Source organism: Emys orbicularis, chromosome 6 (assembly GCF_028017835.1).
Source record: "Emys orbicularis isolate rEmyOrb1 chromosome 6, rEmyOrb1.hap1, whole genome shotgun sequence".
Classification (NCBI taxonomy): domain Eukaryota; kingdom Metazoa; phylum Chordata; order Testudines; family Emydidae; genus Emys; species Emys orbicularis.
The window spans coordinates 96,294,413-96,316,900 of record NC_088688.1 but is presented as its reverse complement, the minus strand read 5'-3'; the positions used below and the strand labels follow the sequence as shown (position 1 = coordinate 96,316,900).

Sequence of the window (22,488 nt, the reverse complement as noted above, 5' to 3'; positions counted from 1 at the left end):
CTAAATTCACGGTCCCTTTTGGTCAATTTCATGGTAATAGGATTTTAAAAATCATAAATTTCATAATTTCAGCTATTTAAATCTGAAATTTCATGGTATTGTAATTTTAGGAATCCTGGCCCAAAAAGGAGTTGGGGGAGTTGCATAGTGCTATTCTTACTTCTGCGCTGCTGCTGGCGGGCACCGCCTTCAGAGCTGGGTGCCTGGCCAACAGCTGCTGCTCTCGGGCTACCCAGCTCTGAAAGCAGTGTAGCAGTAAGGGTGGCAATACGGCGACCCCCCCCCCACACACACACACAATATCCTTGTGACCCCTCCCACAACTCCCTTTTGGGTCAGGAAGCCCCAGTTTGAGAAACACTGGTCTCCCCCATGAAATCTCTATAGTCTAGGGTAAAAGCAAACAAAAGACCAGATTTCACGGTCTGTGACACATTTTTCGTGGCCGTGAATTTGATAGGGCCCTAATCATAAAGGAAAAGAAATAGAGCAAAACTTCTAAGATTGTTTAAAACATGTTCAAATTTTAAAACAAGTTAAACAAAAAGATAAAGTTAGTCCTAAAATTGAAACTAGAAAGCAGTTTCTCTCAGATAGACACAATCTTGTTTATTGCAGAAGGACGGGCTGGATGAGACAGGGAATTAGTAATAGAATTTCACTTTTAGGTTGCCATTTCTAATCCAGCTCAGACTGGCATTGATTGATAGTGACTCCCAATCAATTGCTGATTAGTTGTTTCAGTGCTTTTCTAGTGGACAAGTGTCCTCATCATAAAATCTACCACGGCAATTTGCACTAATTGGTATCCTTGTTGGAAATCTGAGCAGAGAACCCAAAGATTGAATTGCCACAAAGAATGAATAGTCTTCTGACCCCTAGAACCCATCCCTCCAGAAAAAAACAGGTGGTGGGGGTGGGAGGGAGCAGAGACAGCATCAAAGGAAAACTTGTGATGCTGTTGTCTACAGTGCGCCTGTTCTATAAACAAAGGGTGAGTTTGGTAGATAATCTTATGTGTGGTCAGATAGTAACTGTAAAATGACAACTTGATGGACAGCAGTCACCATTAAAATCCAAACACATAACATTCTTAGAATATGAACTTAGAATATGGAATAACTGTGATTGCTGTTGACAGATATTGACTTTTTAATGGCAACTCCTGTATGTTGGCTCATTGTCTTCTATGTAAAATTTGCTTAGTGTATAGATCAAAACAAGATTTTCTTTCCAACTGACAGCATTTCAAAAGCAATCTGAGAACTAAAAATCAATCTGGATTCTTTCTGCTCCCTACATCCCCTTATGGAAAAATCCCATAGAATTGTAATAGACAGTGATGGAACCTGATTCTCCTCTCACACCTAACAAGTCTTTATAGGTTTTTGAATCACCATATAGAATGTAACAAAAAATTCTATCCTTTATATAGAATTCTCTAGAGGAGAAGGAGAATTCTGATCTCAAATCCCCAACCAGGGGTTAAAGGAAGTCTAGTGTTGGGCAGTGGTTGGTGGTCCACCAGGTCTATGGCAACAAGGTGGGAAGAGAGTAAGCAAGAACTTAGTCTAACTGGGGAAAGGCATTCTCACTGCTCAGGAATGCCAACTGCTACACTATAGTTCTTATTGGAGCAAGATGACTAGAAGAATATAAAATTCTATAGGATGGTTAAAATGAACTATAGAAAGGGTATATTTTTCTGTTAAATTCTATGGACCCAGTTCACATTTACACTTTACACCATTCTGGTTGCCTAACAGGGCCTTAAAGTGAGTATAAATTGCAGCTACATCCACTTGAAAGCCACTTAACACTGCCAGAGCAGAATAAAGGTGCCCAATATGAATGAGAATTCAAGGCCTATAGATTTTATAATAATTTGCATTGAGCCTTATTATATTTCTGTAGAATCTTTTAAGTTTCAGCCTTTTTACATTCGTATGGAACTTTCTCATAAGGTCCATCACCCTTATTCTAGAATTAGAACTAACAGCAATTTTGTACAAGATGGAAAGAAATGTACCTTTGCTCTTCTGTGACTATACTGTACATTAACTCTGCATCACTGACAGATTTTGTTAATATGCTAGATAGACATACTGGGTGAGATTCCTACAAGGCCTATATACCCTTGTGTGGTTTTTTTTCTTCCCTTGTTGCAAATATGTTTATTGTTTTTAATATACGGAGAAGGAAGGAACTAGAATTAGAGGCAGCAAGTGCAGAATAAATAGACTTTTAATATAAAATGTGACTAAAGCACCAACATTGCAAGGCACAACAGATATTTGGAGGAAATGTTTTAGCGGAACCTAGGACAAAAAGTAAAGTACAAGAACATGGTTTACTTGGTCCTGCCATATCTCAGGGTGCTGGACAATGTCCCTTCCAGCTCTACATTTCTATGATTCTGTATCAGAACAATACTATCTATTAATGCTAAAACAATCATTTAAAATAATGAGGTATTGTTGCAGTTCCCTGACAGGTTTTTTCCCTAGTGGCTAAAGCAAGGATGTGATGATCAGGACTCTCGGATTTTAGTGCTTTCTCTGTCTCTGAATCACTGTGCAGCCTTAGGCAAATCACTTATCCTCTCTATGCTTCGGTTTCTCCATTTGGTAAATGAGGATAATAAATACCTAGCTCACAAAGTTGTTTAGTGTTTAATTAATTAATGGTTATAAAGTGCTTTAAGATCCTTGATGGAAGGCTCTGTGGAAGTGGAAGTATTATTAAGATGGAAAAAGCACCTAGTTATCCATAAGGATGAGGATATAAGTACATTTCAGATTTCTGGAGCTTCCACAAAAAATTATTATTCATTACTTAATATTCATATTTTTGTCTTCATCTTGAGAAACATGACTATATGTACCCATTAAGCAGTTCCTTCTAACAACATATAACATACCTTGAATTGTAGAGACCTTATCCATTTTTAAATGAAAAGCTTTTACACATAAATTGTTTTTGCTACTAAGTAGTACCCTTCCCTCTCTCTTTTGGGACAGCAGATGGGGGAGGAGATTTGCAACTGTCCTTTCACAAGCCCTCAGCCGAATGCACATTAAAAATTAGCAATGCCCATGTCATGTCTGGTGTAATTATATTAGAGAAATAGACCTTGGAGTAAACATAGCCCTAGGCCTAAATTCTGCAGATGCTTTAGACCTGAAACACTCAGAGATGTGGGTTACAGCTGTTTGCTCTCATGTGATGAGCTGGCCAGGAAAGAGGAAGGGCTGGGGAGCGAGGAGGAAAGGCTTGTACAGGAAGCTGCAAAAGTGAACATGGAAAGGGAAAATAAGCATAGGAGGGGATTATGAAAGAAGAAACAAAGGATGCAAAAAATAACTGTTTCTACAGATGTCAGTTTCCAGTGTCCTAAAATTTAGTGAAGTTGCACATGTGTAACTGAAATTGGAGCTGGGCCCTGAAGAGACAAATTGTTAAAAGCATAGCTCTGACATCTATGCTCAATGTCCTACCTTCATTTAATTGGTACCAAGGTATCCAACTAGTCATGTGTATGTGCAGTCACCTAGTGTACGCATGCAATTGTAGTAAAAGGTCTTGAATCAGCAAAACACTTAACATGCTTAAGTACTATGCTGAATCAGGGCCACAGCGTGCACAAATGTAAGCACACAATCTGAAGCAAACATTGTAACTCTGTTTTGAAAATACAGCGTGGAATACTTGTGGCACCTGAGAGACTAACAAATTTATTTAGGCATAAGATTTCGTGGGCTAAAACCCTCATTGTTTTTGCTGATACAGACTAACACGGCTACCACTCTGAACCCTGTTTTGAAAATGTTTGTCATTGTGATCTAATTCTGCCTTAAATGATACAAAATAAATGCATTTATCAAAATCTATTTTTAAATGGCCAAATAGAACTCTGATGTTTTCTTATGCCAGCATGAGCATGTATATTTATTGTCTAAAGAGAATTCTAATTGTGTTAATTTTATTTTAATATAATCTCTTTTAAACACAGTCATGCAGTGTAGAGCACCTAGTCACAGATTACTCTGTGTTTCACAGCATGAGAGACTTCTGTGGTACTGGAATCATTTCACCTGTGCCTCCATGCTTTTCACTATCCCTAGGGTGTGTTTTTGTAGCATATGTTTACACTCACCCTGCACTTCTCATTGTGTTGCTGCAGATATCTCTGTCACATAGATTGGACATTTCAGACCACAAATTGAAGCACAGGGTGTTATGCTTGCTATTTGTAAGTATGTGATTACAGACTTCTCAAGCAGCTCAGATTTTGTGGTACATTCCACATTTCAAGCGAAACACCCTCTATTCCACAGCAACACTAAAGCAGGTGATGGTCCATGCATCAGAGACAAGAAAAATGACCTTTGGCTTAGGGGAGGCTGCACTGGACTGGGAGCTAGGAGACCATGAGTTCTAAGGTTCTCTCTTGCACTGCCTGCTGTTCATATTTCTGTGCACTTCATAGCCATTATTATTGAGCATGTCCTCAGACCTCTCCCTTAGCCTACCTAAGAGGGAGACAAGTATCATTCTCCCCGTCTCACAAATAAGTTAACTGAGATTTGGACAAGATCACACCCAGTAGAACTAGGAATAAAACTCAGGTCTACATGACGATAGACCCAAGGCTGAACTGTGCTGCCTTTCAGAATGAACATACCAAATCTATGTACTTGGCTAACCCGTCTTCAACCACTAAACCATGCTTCTCTCCCAGGGGCAAGAACAGAATCAATTAATTCTGATCCCCCACCATCCTACTGTTGTCTAGCAAATAGTCGTGTAATTTATTGACAGTGTGTCACTTTGCCCCCAAAGCTGGCCCTCATAGAGTCATAGAATGTCAGGGTTGGAAGGGACCTCAGGAGGTCATCTAGTCCAACCCCCTGCTCAAAGCAGGACCAATCCCCAGACAGATTTTTGCCCCAGATCCCTAAATGGCCTTGTTCAAGTGGTAGAGGGCTGTGCTGGTGATCTGAAGGGTCAGGGTTCATGTGGCAGGATTCTTATGGTTGTATACGGTAGAATTTCTGTTTTTCTTGTTTTCTTTTTAAACAACTGGGTTTATTTAGGAAGCTTAAAAAATAATCCTTAAACAACAATTGTATAGTTTAAAACATTGTAAACAGTCAATTCTGGTGTGATGTGCAACAAAACACAGGTGTTCCATATTTGGGTCATTTGTCACACAATTTAATTGTTTCAGGCAGATCTGAAGGTTGAGAGGTATGCTTGATTATAGCAGGTTAGCTGCCCGTAGAGTGCCACACACAATTTATATTGAGTTGTCACTTAAAGGCAGCTGACTCCAACACAACAGGCATAGGCAGGAAGCCTTTGGAAACCTGTATGGGGAAAACCAAACACCCATGTATGTGCAATTCCTGTGGCATGAAAGGGGTTGGAGAGCTGTTGTCATGCTAAGTCTAATTGTCCATCGTACTGTATGGCATAAACTGACAGGGCTGCATTAATGGCATACTAAATCCTCTGAGAGAGGCGGTCTTTATTAAAGGAGACTGGAGAAATCCTCTTTGTCTAGATATTTAAAGCTGGATTGTTTTTAGTTGAAAATCCTTTTTTTTTTTTTTTTTTTAATTAGAAAAATAGGATAAATGTAGCCAGAGTTTGGGCTAAGCTTTTGATTTCCCTGATGTATGGTACGAAATACGCTTTTGAGAAATTTCTGTCAGTGTGAGAGAGAGAGATTGTTCTTCCTCCACAGCTATTCCTCAGCATCCTTCATGTGCTATATCAACTGATTATATGTGTTTATTCTGTTACTGATCTGGAGTCTTTATAGGGCCAAGTTATGAATTAGGCTTTGTATCCTGCTGGACTATCGTAGCTTGAAATCAATGCATGCACATAAATCAATGCTCCCACACACACCAGAATTTTAAAAGCACTTTGTTTATTTCCTGATCCTGGTAAGTGCTGGGTGCCCTCAATCTCTGTTGAATGGAGGCTGAGACCAATCAGCACTTCACAGAAAATCCTCCACAAGTCTCCAGGCAGAGCCCTTGATGCCTACATGAAACTACAGTTTGAAAAGCTAAAGGAAACATTAAATAAGCAGCTAATTGAAAAGATCTGTAAATAGCATGTTGTTTGAAGAATTATTCTCTTTGAATTCATCCCAGAGAGAGACGGGTTTCCCCCCCCCCCCCCTGTATGTGAGGAAGACTAATAATGATCATTAGCATATGCACATGCCCACAAGCACAGCACAGCCTTTACAGAAGGGTGTTATTGGTGTATGGGGTATTGCTTGTTCTGGCAATGTAATGCCTTGTATGTGGGTGGTGGTTGTATATTTTACCGTGGGATAGTAAGCCAAACATTCACCTCTCCCATACAACTGCATCAAGTACAGATTTAATAGTATAACATCTTCACATACTGCCCAAAAATAAACAAGGCCTCAGGGCTACTTGATGCCACATGACTAACACCACAATATCATCCACAATTGACTCCAGTGGGCTTTGGATCAGGCCCAGAGTAAACATTTTGAAAAGAAATAATACTAGATTTGTACATCACAGATTTGTTGATTTGGGGGGGATTTTCAGAAGCACTCGTTGTTTGCCTAACTCTGCTCCCACTGAAGTCAGTGGTAAAACTCCATTGACTTCACTAGGAGCAATGTTAGGCCAATGCTGAGTACTTTTGAAAAATCCCACCTTAATGGAGGGAATGATGGAAGGTTATCGATAATGTCCATTGTGTCTTTGAAGGGGTATATGTAAGCCACTTCTTCAGTGGTTTCCTTGAAGAACCCAAAAAGATGCTTACTCAGGATGAATCTTAAGGTATAAGAAAGTTACATGCCAGCAAGAAACGGGTCAGGCAACAGGGACCAGCACATGTTACCAGGCTCACCACTTTTAAGTTGCTCAAGGAACCAAAAACAAAGAAGGAGCTCTGACATTACATGCCTTTTCCCTGACAGCTAACGCACCTTTTAAAACATGGCTGCCAAAGCCAACCTTGGTAGGTAGACAGCAGGCATGTCGTGTAAATAAGGAACCTGGTCTTCACAAAAGGCTACTCTGCATTTCATTTCTCTTGCTGATGATTTTCAAAAAGCACCCTTACCAAATACTACAGTATTAAATGGATCAAAATAATGTGGCCGCTATCATATTTTGGACTCTTATTTTTTGACATTGTCATCATTAAAAGCTGATCTGAATAAGGCAGGGTGCTATGAATAAGGCAATGGGTTAGACAGACTATATAGATCGCTTGAGACCAAAAGGCCAACCAGAGTTATTAACTGAACTCACACGTATAAATGGGAGTCTCTGGCCAAAATATTGTCAGAGAACTTAAAAAGTAATATTTTATCCCTCCTCCCCCTACTTCCAAAAAATTAGTACAGAGTGTATTTGAATCTAAATCATTCAAAAAATAAACAGGGGGCAGCTCCACTGCCTCCATGTTTCTATACCTGGTGCAATAAATACTTGATTGTTTCCTGCATTATTCTAGGCAGGCAGCCAAAAGTCCTTTATAGCAGAGTCATTACAAACATTTTCCATGGTAGTTCTTAGATTCTTGTGTATTGCAATGGCCAAATAATTTCATATATTACCTTTGTGTTATTGATTTGCAGTCCCTTCTATCAATTAGCAAAAGCCTAAATATTTATTCCCAATAGAAAATAAATGTTAGCTCATAGGAATAAGCATTTTGTTCACTTCACATGAAAACCTCTAATTACCACCAGTACATAGCACTATTTCAGAAGCAGCTTGACAGGTCAATGAGGGACAGGCAGCTGCAACTAAAATCACTCAAACCATATAGACTTCCTGAAATTTCTCAGGAAAAATCGTGATGCTGCTAACAGAAGAGCGTTCAATATCAAGAGCAGTAGCTTGTATAATCTGTAGTGAATTTGACAAGTGTTTGATCACAGCATGAGGCAAGTGCATAATAAACCTCTGGGGGAAGCATCATCCCACTTTGCTTTGGAAGTTGTTTTTTTTTTGTGGGGGGGGGTGTAGAAACCTTCATCATAAATATTTAAATGCTTTTGTAGGTTTCATTCTCATTTGTTTGTTTTATACTGTTTCTTCCCAGCTCCCTGCGGCCAGAATGAAACCAGAGAGGATGGCAAAATAATCCAGCTGCCCCCCTGCAAGACAGGAGCATGGATCGTTCCAGCCATCATGGCATGCTACCTCTTGGTTGCAAATATCCTTCTGGTGAACCTCCTCATTGCTGTTTTTAAGTGAGTGGCACACTGATGCATGTGGATTCAGGGAGTTATGATTGTGATGTTTCCCTGGGATCCCTTGGGTTGTGAGGCGCTCGCCATCACCTGAAAGAAAACCTACTTTTCACCTTTCTGGTGACCAGTCCCTAATCACAGACCTTAAGAACATAATTTTAAGTACAGTATATACACACAACTCCTTATACAACATCCATACATACGTTTTGCAATGGTTATGATGACCAGTGTGATACAGGCTTTAATTAGAGACCTTATATGACATGCTTTTGATGAACCCATGGGATCCCTGTATTCCATCCAAAGTTCCTTGGGTCACTATGATGATTTGGCCAGCATGGAGGCCTTTGCAGACTGTTATGCTGTAGACTGGGGTTTGGAATCAGTTTCAGGGGAGATTTATTATGTGTGGGAGTGACAGAATAGATTGTCTCCAGGCAGGGCTGGATTTAGGGGCAGGCGACTCAGGTGACTGCCTTGGGATGTCGGGCTTGGGGTGCTGTTTTTGTTGTTAGCAACAAAAGAGAAAATAGAATGTCTGAAGTAAAATGTTTCAGGTATTAATGTTAGTACATTGCAGTTGTTCTTAAAATTAAAAAGTTTCTATAAGCTTAGAGGAAATACATTTTTTTAATTGGCTTATATATGACATGAATAAAATACAGTTTTATAGATCCTAGCATACAAATTTATCCTCTTCTATGACAGGGATAAATCATGCATGCAAATCGTGCATCAAAATCATGAAATGGGCTACAAATGCAATAAAAAAATAAGGTATTCAAAAGTGTAACAAATGGGGGTGGGCACTGAAGACACTCCTCACCTTGGGCGCTATTTGGTGTAGGTCCAGCCCCATCTCCAGGGTATGTGGTGGCTGTACAGTTCTTTAGAATTTATGGTATCCAAACTACAGAGATCCATTTGGACTGAGAGCAAGGAAGTTCTGCGTTCTAATCTCAACTATGGCATATGTACACTTAATCCTTCATTGCCTCATTTTATCCATACATAAAATGTGGATAATAATACTTACCCACCTCATGAGCCTAACTGCTTGTGAAGTGTTAAGTATTGATATTCTGTCATTCATAACCAGCATATCATTGAAACTACTGGTACAGGCATAGTGCTTTCTTGAGGAGATAACAGTTAATCTTGTCCTGTTTTTTATGACGGCCTTTGACACTATGTGAAATCTGTCTAACTAGGTACAGTATTATCATGTGGGGAAATACCCAAGGATGGTTTCAATCTCACTTTATTTTCCTTTTCCCCCCACCCCCTCTTTTCTTTTAGCAACACATTTTTTGAAGTCAAATCTATATCCAACCAAGTGTGGAAATTTCAGAGGTATCAATTAATCATGACATTTCATGAAAGGCCAGTCCTACCACCTCCTATGATTGTTTTCAGCCACATGACTATGATTTTTCAACACCTCTGCTGCAGATGGCGGAAACATGAAAGTGACCAAGATGAGAGAGACTATGGACTAAGTAAGTTAGTTCAACCAGCTCACACCTGTAGATAAAAAGCATGACTTCCAAATTCATTTGGTGGTCCTTAGAGTTTGCAGGGCATGTAAACTGAAGTCAGCTCTACAATAACCTTTTCAGTGAGAAACAACTACGTACGCACACAAACACTAACTGAAATTAATCATTTAATTTTATCAGTGTATCTCCCACCCTTAGAGAAAACCAACACAATGTGTTCAATTTTCCCCTCTCCCTTACCACTGCTCAATATACAAACATGCCCTTCTTCCTTCCACTTGACAACAGGGAACCCTGACACTTGAAAGTCTTGAAAACTGCACCTGACCAGGCAGAGATGCTAAGAATTTAAGTAAAATTAAGGATCTTTGTTTGGGAGATGTTAGAAATAGGAGAACTTACCCAAACTTTTCCCAAGTAAAAAATGGTTCAGATTTGGCTAAGGTCCAGGCCTTATTTCCTTGTTTTAACTAGTTCATTAAACCCTAATAATGATTTTGTAAAAAAGATAGGACTACATTTTCAAAGTGACATTCATCCAACTGCTAAAATTCACAACAGTAGTTTTGTGTGCACAATATTTACCTGCCTGACTGATGGCTGAGTGCGCTCATTTAGTAGTTGATTCTCATATAAGTGTATGATGTAGATACAACCTTGGAGACTGCTTTTGAAAGTTTCGCCAACAGTCTACAATAATAAAAATCAGGATTTTGTTTCTTATAAATTTGTGCTTTGTCAGTGTCACATTCCTCCTGTCATTCCCCACAGAACTGTTCATAACTGAAGATGAACTAAAAAAAGTGCATGACTTTGAGGAGCAGTGCATAGAAGAATATTTTAGAGAAAAGGATGATAGATTCAATTCTTCCAATGATGAAAGAATCCGCGTCACTTCTGAAAGGTGATTTTTGGTTTGGTTTGGTTCATTCTATATCAGGAGTGGGTAAACTTTGGACTGTGGGCCACATCCGTCCCACCAGCCAATTTAATCCGACCCTTGAGCTACCGCTGGGGAGTGGGGTCGGCAAACGCTCCACACGGTTACTGGAAGCAGCGGCATGTCCCTCTCCGGCTCCTATGTGTAGGGGCAGCCAGGGGGCTCCACACACTTCCCTCGCCCCAAGCGCCACCCCCGCAGTTCCCATTGGCCGGCTGACAGGGCAGCACGCAGAGCTGGAGGCGGGACATGCTGCTGCTTCCGGGAGCTGCTTGAGGTAAGCGCCACCTGGAGCCTGCACCCCTGACCTCCTCCCGGGCCCCAACCCCCTACGCCCCTGCCCTGATCCCCTCCCTGCCCTCCGAACCACTCAGCCCCAGCCCAGAGCACCCTCCTGCACCCCACACTCCTCATCCCCAGCCCCACCCCAGAGCCTGCACTACCAGCTGAAGCCCTCACCTCCCCACCATGCTCAAATCCCCTGCCCCAGCCTAGAGCCCCCTCCCGCACTCTGAACCCCTCTGTCCCAGCCTAGAGCACCCTCCTACACCCCAAACTCCTCACCCACTCCTGCACCCCAACCCCAATTTCGTGAGCATTCATGGCCCGCCATACAATTTCCATACCCAGATGTGGCCCTCAGGCCATAAAGTTTGCCCACCCATGTTCTATATAGTATGTATCTTTAAATGTGTTCCTGTTACCATTGCTACTCTTTCTTCCTCTCCTTGGTAAGGGAACTGCTTGAGGCTACTTTTTAAATTATTCTTCACAGCCTAGAAAATCTAATCCCTCTACTCTTTTCCCAAACTGAGGAATGTTCAAAACTCGCTCCAGATCCAAGCTACATAATTCAGGGCCATCTCATTAGAAATCGTTAATAAGTGGCAGGACACAGAAGCTGTATGTTCTTACACGCCCTCAGGGCCGGCTCCAGGCACCAGCCCACCAAGCATGTGCTTGGGGCGGCGCCTGGAGGGGGGCGGCGTGGCGGGGCGCTCCGGCCCGAGAGCGGGGCCGCGACTGGGCTCGCCGCCCTCCCCGCAGCGCTCCGGCCGCCGGGGAGAGCGGAGCCGCGGCGGGCTTGCCGGGCTTGCCGCCCTCCCCCCGGCGCTCTGGCCGCCGGGGGGAGAGCGGAGAGCCCCAGCCGGGCTCTCCGCCCCGCTCCTGGCGCTCTGGCCGCCGGGGAGAGCGGAGCCGCAGCGGGCTCGCCGCCCTCCCCCTGGCGCTGCGGCTGGTCGGGGATTGCAGGCCCGCGGCCGGGCTCGGCGCCCTCCCCTGCCGCGCTGGGGGGGGCGGCGGGTGGCTTTTTTCCCTAGGGCGGCAAAAAAGCCAGAGCCAGCCCTGCACACCCTCTCACTGTTCTATCACAGTACCTGATCATCATTCTGTAGCAGAATACATAGAGCATTACATCCATTAAAAACTTAAATTATAGGCAAGGTTGTCGAGTCCACTAAATCTACTTTGTGTGCCATAAAGTGGACGTGAATCAGCCAGAGAGGCCTGTGGAAAATTCCTCCTGAGTTAGGGAACTCTCTCCCAGCAAGAAGCAGAAAGAAGGCAGCTCTACCACCTCCTGAATAACCCACTCCTCCCTCTCCAACCCCTAGCGTGAGGGGGAGGGGGGCATATGAGTGACACAGCAGAACTCTGCTATGCCCAGTCCTACAGTAGTGTAAAATCCCTACAGGACTGTATGCTAGTGGTGTAAGTCAGATCTGCTGTCCTGATTTGCACATAGGCTAGATGGCTCAGGATCAGGCCCCAGTCAGACTCTGTTGAGCATCATTGCTCACGTGTGCTGTACACCTCATTCAGGATTGATGCCTTTGCTTCTTAAACATCCTATTGAACATTTTGGGTTTACACAGTCTGTTCTGTGGCCTAGCTTGAGAAAGGACAATAGTTACATGTCATAGGTGCAGGCAGGCTAGTTATGGGGAATGAATGAACGAACTTCCTCAACAATACTATAAGAGGAGATGCATTGTGAGGAGTTGGTGGGGGAATGTGAGAGCGGAACTGAGTCTTGCAGTGAGAATCAGGGGAAACAATCTCTAGGAAGAGAGAAGAAATTGAGAAAAGAACTGGGGTGGGAGTTATACATGTGCTTAAGTGTTTCCTGGATCAGAGCCTTGGTCTTTTGCTTCAGCCTTCTCTGAATCAAGCAACAACTTACACCTTTACCTTAGGCTGTGGCTGAGGGGAAAGCCCTCCGGCATTTGTGTTTGAGTGGACATGCTTTATATTTAGTATTCTGATTTACAATAAAACACACCACAAAGGAGTTCAAACTTGGTCTGTGTGTAGAATCTTTCCTACTCTGACCAGTTTGTCATAGCATCCTATAATGAAAAACTGAACATGGAAAAAAACATAAAACAAGATTTTAGTAATCCCAAATGTTCATGGGGCACACCAGTCAAATAACTTAGAAAAGTATCTATCTACCTACTTAGTAGGCATTCATCACAATAGTATCTATGTGTTAATAATACACACTTCAGGAAATGAAAATGAAAAATAACACAAGCTGTAAGGTGGTTCTTCTCATTATACTAACTAGAAAGGCAAGCCTTGTTCAATCTCCTGGAGACCATGGGGGAGAGCAAGGTGGGATTGATATATTTTTACATGGACTTTCTATTGTAGAAGAGTTACAACCCATTCTCTTTGGAATCCTTCTTTCATAAACAATATACTACAGTCAGCAGCTCATTTCAATCAGCATAGCATTATATATTTACATAAGGTTAAATTATTTTTCTTAAACTATATGCAGCCATCATATCAGTCCACCCTGAAAATATTCCTTCCTAATTAACAGTCAAGTCCTGTCTTGAAGCCAATGGAAAAACCTGCCATTAACTCCAAAAAGATGAGGATCATACCTTAATAGTGCTTAAGCTATTAGGTTTAGCTTGTTGAAAGCATCACCTAACTTCCAAAGATTATTTTTAAAAATCTGTCCTTAAATGATTTGCCCAAGGTCCCACAGAAAGCGTAGGAACTTGACCCATGGCGTCCCACATCCCAAGCTGAATCCTTAACTACTGGGCTATCTTTCCTCTCAAAATATTTAAAATTAATTATTACTGTAACCAGAGGCCCCGCATGACTGCTGATGTGGGGGGGCAACATGTGACCATCCCACGCCTTGCCTCTGGATCTAAAATAGACGTTTTAAAACTGTGGTGCACCCCACCCCCTGGGGGGAGCAGAGGAACATTTGGGGAGGTGAGCAGCAACACCAGGTGGCTCGAGCCAGTGACTCCAGGCAGTTAGCTAAATAGAAAGCAGAAATCTGGGGGGAGGGCGTGTGCTCCCCCCCCACACGCGTTGTCTCTGACTGTAGCATCCAAAGGCTCCAATCAAGATTGGGACCAGAATGTATTAACTGGTGCACAAATATGTATTCAGACATGGTCCCTACTGTTATGCATCAGCATACACACAGAGAAATTATACAAAAACATAAATACTCTTGCTGGAAGGCTGCAACATAACACTACTTTATTTCCTAGAATTCAGAACAATAACACACAAGAACCTAAACAATCAGAGAGAAAAACACCAGGCTACTCCCTAAAACAAAGAGGCACAACTCACCCCGCCTTACCATACACTGGCTGTCTACAAACTGACTCTAATTGCATGCTTCATTCCAGAGCCCTCCATTAAAATCAATGGCAAAATTCCCGTTGACCTCAATGGGATCAGAATTTCCACTTGTTCAGTACCTTCTGTATCCCTAAATTTCAAAGTTAGATATGTCATCATAGAACAGTTATTTTAAAGGTTGAATGTGTGCTAGTGCATTGTCATTGGCTAAGAAGTATATAAAACTTGCATTTTAAAACCAGAACTTTTTGTTAAATTGTTAAATTAAATTATATGGCAAAATTCTCCTGGATTCCAATAGGAATTGGTAGCTTGAATATTCTCTATTATGAGATTATGTCTTGTGCTTGAAGTGGGTTAGGCCTTTTTCTCCAAACGTTTTTGTTTCCTTTGACTAGAAGGGGTGGTTTAGTGGTCAAAAAACAACTTGGGAAGAGTGATGTTCCTCCAAACCACAGCTTCAAATCTCAGCAGTGTTTATTTAGCCATTCGTCTTTCCAAGTCTGATACATATAGTACTGAACAACAGTTTACTGTGTGTTACTCTTTCAGATAAGACTTCTGAAACTAAAATTTTGCCTACTCTGCATGCCCATTAAACTGGGGTGCAATCCAGACCCCATTTATGCAGTGTTTTCCACCTCTAATTTCTATGGATCCACAGATCCTGGGGGTGCTCCGGGGCTGGAGCACCCCCAGGGAAAAATTAGCGGATGCTCCGCACCCACTGGCAGCCAAGCTCTCACCTCCTTCTCCCCCCTTCCCCAACATGCCGCGTCCCCCCTCCTCCCCCACCCTCCCAGCGCTTCCCGCCGCTCCGCCGCCTAACATCTGTTTGGCGGCGCTTAGGACTTTCCAGGAGGGAGGGGGAGGAGCGGGGACATGGCGCACTCAGAGGAGGAGGTGGGGCAGGGGTGGGGACTTGGGGGAAGGGGGTGGAATGGGGGCAGGGAAGGGGGCAGGGCAGGGGTGGGGCTAAAGGGGTCGAGCACCCACCGGGCAGAGGGGAAGTCAGCGCCTATGTATGGGTCTATTGTATTGAATCTAAAGTATTCAAAGGTAACTGATAAAACAGTCATTTTATCTCATCATCTAAAAATAAACTGCAAAGTAATTAGACTAGATCCTTAGACCTGTATAAATTCTACTTAGCAAAAACCCAAGGAGGGACGGGGCAAAAGCTGGTTGTATTCCACTTTCACACACACAGCCTTAATCCAGGAGCCAGCCATATCCCAGTTTGGCCTATGGCACAATTTATAGCCACCTCATCTCTGCCCCTAACTTTTGCCCATCTGCAACAGCACCCAAAGCAGCAGTTCTGGCAGCTGGGGATTGCCAGAGCAGAGCACCACCTCATTCCTCCTGCCATCAGCCTACATCAAGGCCTACAAGTGGATAGCATAGAACTGGTTATTCTGGTTCTACACCACTACTGCAGTTTCCTATAAAAGGGAAATCATTTTGGCCACTTAATCCATCCTTAACTGTGCTTTACAGCAGATGGGGTGGTATAAAAATTAGAATAGAACAGAGGATTTGGCCTGGACTTTTTAAGCCCGATTTGTTCCCATACATTTTGGCAGGTTAATAAATGGACACCAATAATCACTCCCCTGCATATAACCCATGCATTCTTCTTTTGAAGGGTAGAGAACATGGCCATGCGCCTGGAGGAGGTGAACGAACGAGAACATTGTATGAAGGCTTCACTTCAGACTGTAGATGTCAGGCTTGCTCAGCTGGAGGATATGATAGGACGAATGGCTGCAGCCTTAGACAAGCTGACTGGTATAGAGAGAGGGGAAACTACTAAGATACGATCTAGAACCTCCTCAGACTGCACAGATGCAGCCTACATTGTGAGACAGAGCAGCTTCAATAGCCAGGAAGGGAACACTTACAAGCTTCAAGAGAGTATAGATCCTGCAGGAGAGGAGTCAATATCCCCAACCTCTCCTACCGTCACGCCCCGCCTGCGAAGCCACTCTTTTTATGCAGTGAATATGAAAGACAAATGTGGGTTAGAAAGGTTGGAAAATATTTTTAAAGAAAAGTCTGTGAGCCTGCATCGAGCGAGTAGCTCACACTCTGTATCAAAAGAAGCAAAAGTACCGTTAGCCCCTACAAGCACTTTGTCAATTGCCCCAGACTCCAGAAGGCCTTCGTCTTGCATAGATATTTATGTTTCTGCCATGGATGAGTTGCATTCTGGTATAGAACCTCTCGACAGTTCAATTAATATTCTTGGTACCGGAGACCCATCTCTGCAGGCTCAAATAGCCTCTTCTGTTCTAGCAAACAGTGTGTATATTAGCAGTACTCCCAGTGACAGAATTTCTGGCAGGAGCATTGATTGTGAGGAAACCTCTACAATGGAAACAAGAGTGTTTTCTTCAGACTATTCACATATCACAGATAGCCAAAACCTCTGGGATTCAGACCCTCCTTTGTATCAGACCTTAGAGCGATCTAAAAGCAGTCGCTATCTTGCTACTACCCCATTTATTCTGGAGGAAACCCCAATCGTGAAGTCTCATAGTTTTATGTTCTCTCCTTCTCGGAGCTATTTCAGCAGCCTTGGGGTGTCAGTCAAAACAGCAGAGTACACAAGTATTACAGACTGCATAGACACCAGGTGTGTCAGCGCTCCCCAGAATACTGCAGAAAGATCCAGTTTTCCTGGAAATCATGGAGACAAAGTGGAGGACTTGGGATGCTGCCACCCGGAGAGAGAAGCAGAGCTAAGTCACCCAAGCTCTGATAATGAGGATATTGAGGCCAAAGACAAAAAGGGGGCTTCCTTATCTCCTCAAGAGAGCAGCACAGCAAGAACACTGTCCAACAACATACCGCTTCCAAAAATAGAGAGGGCCAGCAGTTACTCAGCAGATGAGTCCAGCATGTTATATGCACACACAAGGAAAAGCTATTCTATCAGTGATAAACTTGATAGACAGCGTAACACAACAGGCCCACGAAATCCATTCCAGAGGAGTAAGTCATCCAGGCCGGAGAGTAGAGGAGACAACTTGTCTATGAGAAGGCTGTCTAGAACAGGCGCTTTCCCTAGCTTTGAAAGCAAGCACAGCTAGACATGCATAACAGGCGGTCTAAGAGTCATCTGCTCTCCAGTCCATTTTCCTTAGCAGAATAAAATAACCTCACAATGTGATATGTCAACTAAAGTCAGAGTCTGTCACTGGTCAGGTTAGCACTTTGTTAATCTCACTGTCGCACACTGAGTTACTGGATCCTGACCGAGTTGATATTTGCACTTAAGGAAAGAGGGAGGGAGGAAAGCTTTATAAACACTTAAATTTAAAAAAAAGAAAAAGAAAAGAAAAAAACACCCTCACGAAGCCTTGAGTGGTTCAGAAATCTGCCTTTTACTAGAAGACATCCTAGGATTTCTGGTAATTATTCATGAATTTCTAGGACACAGGGCTAAATTGGCAAAAAGAAAAGCATACAAATGAGATACTCTAAACTGATTTCTTTTTACATCAGTTCCATCATTGCAATGACTGAGGAAGAGCATCATTGTAGTCTATAGAAACAAGCTGTAAGCAAATCCTAAAGCTCCCCCACTTCTGCAACTGATCATTGTAAAGATAAAGAAGGCAACAATCATATAGTTCACCTGTCTCTTTTTGTATTGAATTCTAGTGCCACAAAATGTTTATATTTTCAAGATGGGAAAAGAAAAAGAACTGCCTTTTGTATTGCAATGTAAATGAAGGAAGAATTTATGTAAAAAAAAAAAAATTGTCAGGTGGTTTCCTGTACTAAACAGGCATTGTGGTGCAGTTGAGCCAAGCTCAGGATGAATGTAATTAAGTGGAATAGTATATATTTATTTTTTTACCACATTTGTCATCAATATATTGTCTCACTAAATTAAATGATGTCATGGAACAGTAAGAATAATGGGCTGAGATGCTCAAAGCAGAGCAGGAGTGATATTATATTTTCACTAGTCTCTGCAACATTTCCATTTCTTGCATTAATTGTTATCCACCCTCCCAAATTGCTACCATGTTCTTCTTACTATTCTACCGTCAAGCTGCTGATTTTTCACATCATTCACCCAACACAAGCATTAACATTTTACTTATTGAGACAGTTGTATCTAAACACTCAAAACATACCATACAAAGTTTCTCAAGCAGTCTGATTTCAGATTACCATTGTTTAATGGAAAATGCTCTTGGCAGAGTATCTCAAAACAATAAAAAAGATTTTAGAGGTAAGCTAAAGCACCAAAGTGAAAGCCGATATGTATTAACAGCAAAAGTCATCAGTTGCAAGTATGCTTCCATTAAACAGCAAGATAGAACAAACCACAACATGCATTTTAATAAAAATTCTGCCCTCAATTGTGTATATGGGACCCCAAATGAAGTCAGCAGTAATATGTCCTACGCATCTGAGTGCAAAACCTTGTCCATTATGTTAATAAGGTGTTTCATACCCCTATGATAGCCATCTCTTGATCATATAATAGAGCCTTAAAAGTATAATTTGATCACAATTTCACATTGTTTTAGAGGGGGGAAGCTTAATCTTGAGACATTTGGAAGCAAATGCTGTGACCATTCGTTTAAAAAATAAAACAGACTCTAAAAAAACTACCATACATGTGGATCCAGGTCCTTTATTATTAATGTTAACATGGGTGGGATTTTCAGAGTTATCTATGGGGCATCACATGCCCATTAATTTTAGTGGGAGTTGGCCATGCAAATCAAGAGGCATCTTTGAAAGTCTCAGCCTAATTTATCTCTAGGCATTCATCCCAGGGGTATCTGAGTGATAGGCAACAAAGCCCTACCTCAAAATTAAATATCTGACCTGCGAGAAGAGGCAAAGAGAGTGGGGAAAATTGTGAGCAATGACTCACTTTGTGGAAAGTTGGTGAAATAAACAAATACAACATGTTGACTTTAAAACACAAAATGTATTATTTGTTAGTGCACAAATTATTTTCTTTCCCTACTTTAAATCAGTCCTTCTGTGAGCTAGGCTCAGCTTGATCCACATACTGTGTTTACTCGATTGCCTTGAGGTCCATGTACTGCTTTTCTGTCATGTGTCACTGATCAAGGGTACAATTTCTGACCTGTCACTCAGTGAATTACAAAGTGTGCTTGTGATGGGCTGATTGTTAAACAATAGCTTTCCCAGGACAATGCCATTTTTGTTTAACAGTCTGCTTCAAATGTGCCAAGTTTTGTATCAGTCTGTTCCTAAGGTTTCTCTAAATCAGCCTTTTTCTTTATTGCTTTTTTAATTTAAGGATGTTTTCTGAAACTATTCATAGACTTTTCCACCTTCATCAATATGATTAGCATGTACAAGAAGAATTAATTTGAGACACCCCCCCATCACTTTATTAGTTCAAGGTGTGGAGATCCCCTCTGGGTGAATCATTGTTAGTTTGTTGGAGTAAAGGGGTTTCCCAATCCAGGAGCTGTAAAATAATTAGAATACAGCACTTTATTGACCTGGAGCATAAACTCCAGACGTGGTGAACCAGGACACTTTAGTTACCTCCTTTAACTGCCATGATATATCAATTCCACTATAAAAAAGTATAATTCCATAATGTCAAAACTGTTCCTGAATGTTTCCCATTTACCTAAAATAAGGTTTCTATAGCATGTATTATGATGGATGGTAGAGTATTTTGTTTATCTTCACTTGTTATCGTCAGTGGGATGAGAATTTTGCCCCCTCTCAACACTGAATGGTACAGGTTATAACTTCTTTAGTGGAGATAAAAAAATAACTCAACCTTCATCATCTTATAACTATAGCTTGTGCCATATGATATATTATGTATTGAATGATATCTTATTAAAAATATATATATATATATATAGCCCATGTATAATCCAGTATGGTTTTGACATGTGATCATATAGTGAATGTTACAGGGCAGCTTTAACATTACATTATAAAGTCATACTTTTAAATCTGTAACATTCAATAAAATAGCACATGTTGCATTGAACATTAAATTCCACTATCCAAGTTGTTAGCATACATATGGATTATGCATTTTTGGTCACAATCTGTAACTGCTGTATGTTTCACACGTCCTTCTGTACAGCGCCACTGTAAATGTTTGTATGAGCTGATGTATAAGTCTCTAATGAGCCACTGTGAGCTGTGATTGGTGAGTTGTGATAGTGTGAAAGATGAACTGGCATGTTATGCAAAAGATAAGATAAATGAACTTTAAACAATATTTTGAAACTCAGTTGACTTAGCTGTTTGTTTACATATGCTGGCCAATTAAGGAAGCAGTGTACAGTATTTTATAAATATTTTCATATAGTAATCTGTTCTGTTGTTTCCAGTTTAAGTGATGCTATTCTATAGTTGGGTGTACACTTGTCCTAGATATTGGATTATAGCATATTATTCTTTCACAACAACGTGATATGACTGAACTAGTTTCTCTTCCTTAAAGTCCAGTCTTTTTTTTGTGTCAATGAAAATGCATGCATTGTTCCATAAATTTCTTGGGACTACTATGAGGCTTAACATTTTATTATTGCCTGCCTGTAATGATGAATCCAGTTAGGAATTTAAAAAAATCAAGTTTTTGGACTTTTACATTATGTTCAATCTTTAAGCAAACTAAATTGATTTTTAATTTTTTGTAAACTACACTTCAAGATGTCAAGAAATTGAAGTACTAAACACAAAGGTGTGAACCTACAGCAGTGCTGAGACATTTAGCTCTCTACTTTGGAAAAGATAAGGTGTTTCATTACTGTTCTTGGCACACCTGTCTGGTAACTAATGGCAGTGAGGTACAAATTGCTAAAACATAACAACCAGTGAGAGAAGGCTCATTAATCCACATGGCAAAATCACTCTAGACTCCAGATAATTAATATTGATTTAAAGACTTCTAGTGAAAATGAATCTGTGTATATGGATGGGATGGATGATTTTGTTAGGGTGGGGGTGACTTGAGATGTAATATTTGTAAGAGAAGTAGAATATTTGTTTCTTAGAAACTGTCTGGCACCTGAAAAATGCAAAAGTAAAGCATGTCTGCCAAGTTTGAACAACTGCTTATACAGTAAAATAAGTGCCATTCACAGGACAGGGCATCAGTCTAATTCAATGGTTCTCAACAGGCAGCCTGCAGGCCGCATGCAGCCCAATTAGCGCACAGCTGCGGCCTGGCCCAGCTCAGCTATGTGCTAAAGGCCATCCCACGTGCCAGGGTCGGGGCTGCCCCACTGCCCAGTGCGGCAGGGTCGGGAGCCCCTGGCCAACTCTGGGGTCCTGGGCAGCCGGCCCGCCCCACATGGCAGGGGTCTGGGGTCAGGGCAGCTGCCCGGCCCCACAGGGTCCAGGGCGGGCAGCTGCCTGGTCCCACACAGCAAGGGTCTGGCTGCTGCTGCCCTGCCACCTGGCCCCTGCAGACTAGGTAACACATTGTGGGCCACACATACGGCCTACAATGTGTAATAAGTTGAGAACCACTGGTCTAATTCCTGCAGTTGGAGAGACCAGGCCTGTTCTCTCGAAAGCAAAAGTTATCAATTTACAAATTTGGACTGAGCTCACTGAAAATCAAAAATCTCTCTAAACTGTTTGTTTAAAACAAGAAAAAAAGTCTTCTTGTATTTGCTCAGGTTATCACTTTAAGGGGATTCAACAACCAAGAGTAAGGAAAATATGAGGTGGTCATTCTTGGATTTCCAAAGTGGGGGTTGTGATGATTATGAATTTCTCCCTCCCCCCCAACAACAAAGAGAAAAAGGAAAACAAAATTTGCATTTTTGCACAAATCAGCCCATTTGAGACAGCAAAACCATGTTTCCAGATTAACATACATTTATTATAAGACAGCTAAGTTAATACTTTTTCTAAGAAAGGTGCTTCAGGGTATTGTAGCATGAGTTCTCCCTCACCAATCTCACATAACCAAGAGCACATTCCAAATAGGGAAGGAGGGCAAAAGTAAAGGATATGGTGGGGGTGGGGAGTTATATTTAGCTAATGAATTCCTTCATTACTATACATTAGAATTTACCCTTCTTTCCTCTCTGGCATAAATGAATACATCACAACACTACCCCTGCACGTGAAAGGAATGATTGTCTCCACTCCCATGACTGTTATTTTGC

At 41.7% G+C, this 22,488-nt stretch overlaps 1 protein-coding gene across 4 annotated transcripts in view; it reads left to right on the top strand.

Moving 5' to 3' along the window:
* The window catches only part of TRPM3 (transient receptor potential cation channel subfamily M member 3), a 621,784-nt gene extending 604,357 nt beyond the window's left edge, over nucleotides 1-17,427 (top strand). For all 4 annotated transcript variants that reach the window (XM_065406154.1, XM_065406153.1, XM_065406152.1 and 1 more), the window contains 4 exons: nucleotides 8,116-8,266; nucleotides 9,569-9,768; nucleotides 10,540-10,672; nucleotides 15,981-17,427. In XM_065406154.1, coding sequence (XP_065262226.1) covers nucleotides 8,116-8,266; nucleotides 9,569-9,768; nucleotides 10,540-10,672; nucleotides 15,981-17,427 — 1,931 coding nt within the window. The remainder of the gene's footprint in view (nucleotides 1-8,115; nucleotides 8,267-9,568; nucleotides 9,769-10,539; nucleotides 10,673-15,980) is intronic.
* Nucleotides 17,428-22,488: the final 5,061 nt, after the last annotated feature.